Source organism: Diospyros lotus, chromosome 3 (genome assembly GCF_014633365.1).
Source record: "Diospyros lotus cultivar Yz01 chromosome 3, ASM1463336v1, whole genome shotgun sequence".
NCBI classification, from domain to species: domain Eukaryota; kingdom Viridiplantae; phylum Streptophyta; class Magnoliopsida; order Ericales; family Ebenaceae; genus Diospyros; species Diospyros lotus.
The window spans coordinates 21,412,800-21,421,676 of NC_068340.1; the positions used below are offsets into that span (position 1 = coordinate 21,412,800).

The 8,877-nt window shown below is 33.8% G+C and overlaps 1 protein-coding gene across 1 annotated transcript; it reads left to right on the plus strand.

Annotated features, from left to right (window-relative positions):
- Window positions 1-5,056: 5,056 nt before the first annotated feature.
- On the plus strand, window positions 5,057-6,328 carry LOC127796872 (uncharacterized). The gene has a single exon (XM_052329275.1). It carries the CDS (start codon window positions 5,057-5,059, stop codon window positions 6,326-6,328), a length of 1,272 nt encoding a protein of 423 aa, XP_052185235.1.
- Window positions 6,329-8,877: the final 2,549 nt, after the last annotated feature.

Below are 8,877 nucleotides of genomic sequence, written 5' to 3' on the forward strand. Positions count from 1 at the left end.
AAAAGCACAATTATATCAAATGTTATCTTTATTGGTAAAGTTTGATTCTGGGGCATGTTGTCGTCATTAATGATAGTTGGTTTGTGATTATGCAAGTTATGTTATATTTGATGCCCAATGTGTCGCATTCCGCCTTGATGTGCTACCATCAATGAGACACCTAACGGTTAAAATAAAGAAATCATAAATAATCATAAAAGGCAATTTAAAATGGCTAAAACACGATAACAATAGCAGCAAAGTTGCTAGTTCAATCCGGCTCGTCGAGCTACCCCAAAAGCATATATTATGGGTTGAAAACGGACACCGTATGTGAACTCTACGCCCGTAAGACCAAACACCGATCATTATGACCATATCTCCACTCCTATTTTCCAGATACGCTAATGCATCACAATCCCATATCTCCACTCCTATTTTCGTGTTGAGAATGTGATGTGCTTGTAGTTGGGAAGAGCAAGAGTGGACTTTTATTGGAGACCTAGATGATTTGAGACTTTGGCATGGTTTTTTAAAGGTTTATATAGGTAGACTACAAATTTAATGTCCTTAAAACCCTGTGCAAGGCATATTTTGTACCTTTGTTTTCATATATTATAGAGAGTGGTTATGTCTACAATGGAGAGGAGCTTAGTTGAACATTGTGCATTATAATAGTACTATGTTATTTCTTGTTGATGGTAATGCCTTTAATGTATTTCTTGTCCTTGTTATTTATACAATGTAGGAGCATGTTTCAACAAACATTCTAATTTGAAGTTTCATCACTAACTCAATATTTAAATAATGCACAATTTTGACATGTAGTTACCCAATCTTTAAAATGATAATATCAGCTTAAATTGACATTTGGCAGTGTCTTGTTGGATAGAGGGATGAAATGGCATTGAGTAATCATCTTTTCTTATCAGTGAGTGTGTCACACGTTTATGGCATTAGAGACTTGAATGATGATATAAAAATTTTGAATCTTGAATCAGAAATGAACTACTAGTTGTGATTATTATAAAATGTTGAATTTTATTTCACCCTGTAGAGTGTTTACTTTACCTGTTGTGTCTACTTCAGCTTTGCTTTGTAATCTGGGCATTGAATTTTGGTGGAATCTCTTGTGGTATGGTAGACTACAACTATCTGTTGACTTGATGATTCCATCAATTTCTATTGCTTTGCAACTGGTTGATTTATTTGGATCTTGCAACTTGCAAGGCAGGGGTTGTAGGAAAAGGTTGTTTTTTTTTTTTTTTTACAAGAATCTTTCACATTTTTTATATGAATTTGAATTCCTAAGTAAAATACTTGTGATGGGTTTTTGGTATAGTAGTGATAGTCCCTTGACAGCTTGAATTCCCAGTCAGTTCCTACAGTAAAACACTTTTGTTGAGATGCAAGCTATTAGTATTTTAGAGCCATTATTTATATTGTAACTCTGCATGATATGCAAGCTATCAGTATCAGTATTGGACAGGGCATTATTTTGGTGGAAGTTTCATGGAGTACTCAATGTTCAAATTCAATCATTTTTTCATATGTACGTAAAGATGCATGTACATTTCTTTTTCTTTCTATTAAAAAATCCTTGTTTGGAACACAATTTAAGGCCTTTCCCTATTTCTATGAACTTGACACATTGGTTTACTTATTCCAGTACAAGTTACTAGAAGGCTCCTTCTCTCGGTATTAAATTAGATGACTAAAAAGTACTTGGTACCTATTTTGGTATTATCTACAGATTATTTTGTTAGTGTGTATAAAAGAAGGGTATGATGTTTGACCCACCTTTACCCACCTATTTGGGTATTATCTACAGATTATTTTGTTACTGACCATGTTTAATAGCATTATTATTAGTCTTACCCGACTTAAATCCTTAGATAATATAGCGGGACTTTGATTTAAATCTATACCTTCAGCTCGAAAGATAAGGTATGTCCAAACCTCCTTGATCCATTGATTTTTCTTGTTTACAACCTGTCCATGTGATGTTGTTCTTTTACCTTTTAAATTCTGAGAAGGACTTTTGACTCAAGATTAGCGTCGCATAAAGACTCTTTTCTCAGATTCAGCATTGTGCAACACAACCAACACTCTCTACAAATTTCCCTCATGTTGTCCCCTTCTTTTCTAGGCAGACTGCCATTGCTGCACTGTCTCTAGCACCAACGCACCACAACCAGTGCCTACAACATCAGTTCTGTCAAGATTTGGCACCGCCAGATCTATGCTCTCTTCATCATATCTATGCTCTATTCTTTTCCAGCTTGCTAGAGCAACCTTCAGTCCAAAATCTGAACAATATCATCCACAACCAATGATACCCCAGATTCCACTTCATCAACAACAGTCACAGACTTATCAACAATAGAAACCGTCCCTCATTTTTCTAGGATTCATGACTAGTCATACTAAGCTTGAGAGGGGGTGAGATAGGACAGTGCTAGACTGGTGTTTTTCTGTGTAAAAGGGACGAGAACCCATTCAGATCACATTAAAGATCAGTCTAAACTCATTAAGAATTCATCCAAGCTTACCTTTTAGGATTCATTGAATCTGTAAGTTACCAAGGACTAACAGAAACATGCTCCCACAAAATCGATGCTTAATTTAATATACTACAAAAACAATTCCAAAGGAATAATTCACAACATTCAAACAGAGTAATTATTAGAAAAAGGTAATTATCTGTCAGAAAACTTAATCAAAAATTTTCTACAGAATGTATCGAGATTATTGGGCTTAATTTTTTAGATACAACAATACTAATCATTGCAAAGCATCTCCTTACAACTTGAGGAGCATCCAAATCACTTTTCTCCACCTAGATAATTTAAGTATTTACTAAAACTCACATATGAGCTTAATGAAAACACAAACTGTAACTTTATTTATGCAAAATCTCCTATAGTATAAAGGTTGAGATAAAGGAATTGATGAAGCCAGAAGTGATAAAAAGTATTTACTAAAAATTAGATATTTGGTTTAAAGAAACACAAAGAAAGTGTAACTTTGTTTGCACAAGATCCCTTGAGAAGAGAAATGCCGACATATAGTGTTGATAAAACCAAAAGTAATTAAAAAGAAGAAAGAAGAAAGAAAATAAAAAAGCCTACTATTGAACTAAACTAATTTAGTAGAATAAGAAATCAAAACAAAGAAAACCAATACCTTGAGTTCATTATATGCTGCATAGTAGTGTGGGTACCTTCCCATGGGCCCTGCCAATGCTTCTTGCCATGTATCTATCAAAATTAATATTTTCTCCCTTACATTTAAATCAGTCTGCATATAAAAATTACAAGTATCAAATGTCCAATATTTTAGGATCTGACACGAAAAAGGAAACACAAGATCATGGAGAAGGATATATCACAACCTTCTTCTTTGCTATTTTGACCATTTCACTCAGGATATCTCGCTCAACAATTTTTTGGAAAATATTTTCTGCAGTTCTTACTAGAGATGGAGTATACTCAAACTCCAGTAAGTTAAGATATGGACAAGATGTGATGAGAGAATGGGCGTTTGGGATCTGATTTACAAGTCTAATACCGAGTATACCTAAAACCAACTTATCCCATTAAGAGCTGATCCAGTTCACCCTGAACTAATTGACTAAAACATCCACACTCAATTAGAAGATATAGCAACAGCTACATTGTATTCAAAAAATGAAACATCAATTCAAGGAAAACTGATTAGGGCCTCACAATTAGCTTTTATGCAGTAAACTTTCTGCCATGCATCAAATTATGAGTTGAGGCAGGCAGAATTCTAGTTTACACAACCAGAAAGTAAAAACCATGTATTGGTAATGCATCATCACGAACACTAATGAAAGGCATTCTCACTGGCCCAAAGAAGCATGCCAAAAAGATGGGGCATTAGCATGCCACACAAACTAGATTACTTTTTAAGTACTCAGAAAGTTTCTAGTGCCATAAAAGCATATAAAATAAGGGAGTTCCCCTGCCCCATGTATACCTCATAAAAGTATATGGAGATTGATCAAAACCTTCATCAATCTCTGTTTTTCAATGCAATTCAAATTAGGCCAGCCTTTGGGGTATCATTGATTATAGCGTATCATTTTTCTATTTAGAAATGTTACTTGAATACTTATATTATGAGTATATTATATGTCTAATCAATGCAAATGTACAAATATATTAATGTAGAAATATTATACTAAATATATTACTTCAAAGTGTTTAGAGGTAACATTTTCAAATAAGATGTTAGAAGGAGCAAATTTAATAATTACCGCTTTGTGAGATGGGATGGTATGATGATAAAAGAGAGATTTGATGGATCATGAATGGGGACTTAAATATAGAACTAAACTTCTTCAGGAGTCTAATCAACATTTAGCACTGCCTTAACTTCAAAATTCAAATTTTTATTAATAAGTGGAATCTAATTCAAAGTTTCACTCCGTCTCGTCGTGGAGTCAAAATATTAATTCAGAGCCATAAATCTAAGTCTGTATATTAATTTTTTTTAATATTGCATTAAAATGATTATAAACTCTGAATTTAGTTAAATACTTGATAAATAGATAAATTCAGAGAAAATGACAATTCACATGTATATATGTGTATAAAGTGCCCGTCTCTTTGTATTGACAATTCACATGTAAGCTATCAGTAATTTAGGTCTAAGCATATTTCTTCCTTTGAACCCATCACATAACAACAGAAATCTGTATTACATTTAGAGATGTCCTGTATGTAATATTTAGGTTGATTTTGATTTATTTATACAAATTGGTGATCATCATATTTGTGCTCCATCTTTTAAATTGAACCATTGGGTAATTTCTCAAATTCAAAATTTAGAATTAGATAGCAATTAAATCTTTTACTGTTATGTCAATTTAAATTTGTCATTCAAAATTAGATAGGAATTAAATCTTTTACTGTTCCTTGGGCATCCTTTCATATCCTTAAATGTATTTGAATTAGGCATACTTATTTACTTATTTGATTCTTATTGATAGATCAAAACTCATTATATTTTTGTTTGATGTTGGAACTCTCATATTAGTGTCATATTAGTAATGGCACCTGATAAGCAGTGGATGAATCTTGTTAATGATCGGCTAAGTGAAACATATCAATTTGGCATTAAGGAATTTTTAAGATATGCTACAAAAAATGTGGGAGATCGTGACATTCGATGTCCATGTGTCAAGTGTAATAACACTTGCTCAAGAAGTCATGAAATGGTTGAAACCCATCTAACAATTTATGGCATAGTCCAAAATTATACATTTTGGTATCATCATGGAGAAAGGTTAGGTGAATTTGACTATGAATCTGAAGATGGATTTGAGGATGAAGAAGATGAGGTATTAGAAACTAGAGGAGAAGAAGATATTCATGGGATTATGAGGGACTTTTTTCCTACTTTAGATGCTTTCAACAAAAATAGAGCAGATTTTGGTGGCCCAAGCAATAATATGCAAAAAGAGGATCCTAATGATGAAGCAAAGAAATTTTATAGGCTATTGACAGATTTGGAGCAACCATTATATGAAGGTTCTAAGAGTTCAAAATTGTCTACTATAATCAAGCTATTACATATCAAGAGCCTTGGTCGCTGGAGTAACGAGTCATTTACTATGTTATTACAAATATTACAAGATGAATTACTACCTGATGGTTCGACTTTGCCAAATTCATATTATGAGGTAAAGAAGATTATTCAAGATCTTGGACTTTCATACAAAAAAATAGATGCATGTGTCAATAATTGTATGGTATATTGGAAGAAAGATGAGAAGTCTGACTTTTGTAGTATATGTGGAGCTTCAAGATGGAAAAATGATAATTGTAGCGAAGAAATCAAAGTTGGAAGGAATGGTAAAAGAAAACCTGTAAAAATATTACGATATTTCCCGTTAAAGCTGAGGCTTCAAAGGCTATTTATGTCTAGCAAGATAGAATCCTTTATGAGATTGCACAATGACAAAAGAGTAGATGATAGAGTAGTGAGGCATCCAGCTGATTCTTTACAATGGAAATCTTTTGATGAAATGCATGAAAATTTTGCTTCAGAGCCTCGTAATGTGAGACTTGGTCTTGTAAGTGACGGGTTCCAACCATTTGCACATTCCAAAACTTCGTACAGTATTTGGCCAGTATTCCTTATTCCATACAATTTGCCTCCTTGGATGTGCATGAAAGACTCTAATTTCATTTTGTCAATGCTCATTCTAGGTCCTGAGGGACCAAGGGATGCTATTGATGTCTATCTCCAACCTTTAATAGAAGAATTACAAGAGCTGTGGGAAGTAGGAGTTGAAACATTTGACGCATCAATTCACTAGAATTTCAAGATGCATGCAGCTTTACTATGGACCATTAACGATTTTCCTGCATATGGAAACTTGTCAGATTGGAGCACTAAGGGTAAATTGGCTTGTCCTTGTTGTAACAAGGATACCTTTTCTATGAGGTTAGACAATAGCATAAAGCAATGTTTCATGCGCCATCGTCGCTATCTTCCAATGAATCACAAATGGCGCATTGACAAGAAATCATTTGATGGCACAAAAGAGTATGGATTACCACCAAAACCTCTTACTGGTGAGGATATTCTAAATCAAGTGAAAGATCTTGAAGGAGTCATTTTATCTAAAGATGTTAGTAAAAAGACAAAAGTTTCACATGATAATAGAGGGGATAATTGAAATAAGAAAAGCATTTTTTTCAAACTTCCATACTGGAGTAGTCTTTTGTTGCGACATAATTTGGATGTGATGCATATTGAGAAAAACATATGTGATAATGTGCTTGGAACAATTATGAACATTAAAGGGAAGACCAAAGATACTGTTAAATCTCGTCTTGATTTGGAAGCAATGAATATCAGACAAGAGTTGCACCCAATACAAAAAGGAGACAAGCTTGTGTTGCCAGCTGCAACTTACACATTAACTCCACAAGAAAAGCATACATTTTGTATGTTTTTAAAGCAATTAAAAGTGCCAGATGGGTTTTCGTCTAATATTTCACATTGTGTTAATATTAAAGAACATAAGATTTCTGGCTTAAAGAGTCATGATTGCCATGTTCTCTTACAACACTTACTTCCTCTTGGATTACGTGGTCTTCTTCCCAAGTCAATATGTGAACCACTTTTTGAATTGTCTTTGTTTTTCAAAATTTTGGGTGCAAAGACTTTACGAGTGGATGAGTTGGAGCAGATTGAATGTCAAATTGCCATGATTCTTTGTAAATTGGAAATGAACTTTCCCCCTTCATTTTTTGATGTGATGGTCCATTTGCCTATTCATTTAGCCCTTGAAGCCAAAATTGCTGGACCTGTCCAATATCGATGGATGTACCCTATTGAGCGAGAGTTGTATGAGTTAAAACAACTCATTCGTAACTTAACTTGTCCTGAGGGCTCAATTGCAGAGGGTTACACTGCAAAAGAATGTATGACACTTTGCTCAAGATACTTCACTAACATTGAGACAAAGTTTAATCATCTTAATCGAAATCATGATGATGGTTGTCAAGAATACAAAAGTGAATTATTAATATTTTCACAACGTGGACGTGCATTGGGATTTGGTATGACTTGGGATCTTCACATGGATGAGTGGGAACAAGCTCATCTTTTTGTTATGAAGAATTGTGATGCAATTCAACCTTTTTTAGAGTACGTCATCATCAATAAAATAATTTCTTTTATGTATGTTGTTTTATGCAAATATTGTTAATAATTTTGCTTCTTATTGTTCATATGATATAGGGAGTATTTGCAAGTCCAAGCTAGAGCACCACTACAAATGTCAAATGAGGAAAGTGATAGAAGGTTTATTAATTGGTTTAAAATTAGAGTAAGTGAATTCATGTTTCAACATATTTATAATCATCATCAATAAGCATATACAGTGAATTCATGGTCCCTCCTGATCTGTTTATTGCTTCAATGGTTATGTTGTGAATGGGTATAGGTTTCGTGTAGAATGTCATGACAAAGGATTTAGAACACAAAATTGTGGGGTGGTTGTGAGTGGTGACATTGGGTTTGAAATGGGAAATATAGATTACTATGGAATCTTAACTGAGATTATTGAGTTGCAATATCTTGGTGGTAGAAGGGTGGTACTCTTTCGCTGTAAATGGTTTGATGTGCATGATAAGGAAAGGGGGGCCAAAGTAGATGAGTATGGTTCCACCACTATAAATTGTGATCGCTTGTTAAAAACAAATGAGCCATTTGTCTTGGCATACCAAGCATTCCAAGTGTTTTATGCCATTGACACTATCAATAAAGGTTGGAAGGTTGTTTTGAAAACACAACCACGTGATTCTTATGACTTGCCTTTACAAATGGATGATAGTTGTGATGAGATGGATAATGTTAGTGAAGCGTATCAACAAGAGGAATCATTCAATTGTAAAGAGGCAAACCCCATTTCAACTACAATAAACAATGATATCAATTGGGCAAGGGAAAATGTGGAGCCAATGGCGATTGAAGTAGCAACTAAAAGAGAGAAAAGAAAAAGAAGATGTTAGAAAATTCATTTTGTCTTTTGTAAAGGTAATATATATATATATATGCGTGCATATATCCTTTAAAATCTCATTTTTTGTTGCACCTTAATCTGTTGTGTGTATTATTTTTAACTCCAAGTTTATTATTTTTGTCTTACTCCAAGTTTAAGTAAATGATGCAAAAGATCAAAGCTGGAAAAAGGTTGACGTCCATGGAAAACAAGTTTATAGCCCCAGGTGCATTGGGTAAGGGATTCGAACAGGGATTAAAACAATTACAATCAAGAAGAGATTTAAATGGTGCTGCAGATTTATGAAAAGGATATTCAAATGGTGCTACTAGAATATATGCTAGATCAGGTAA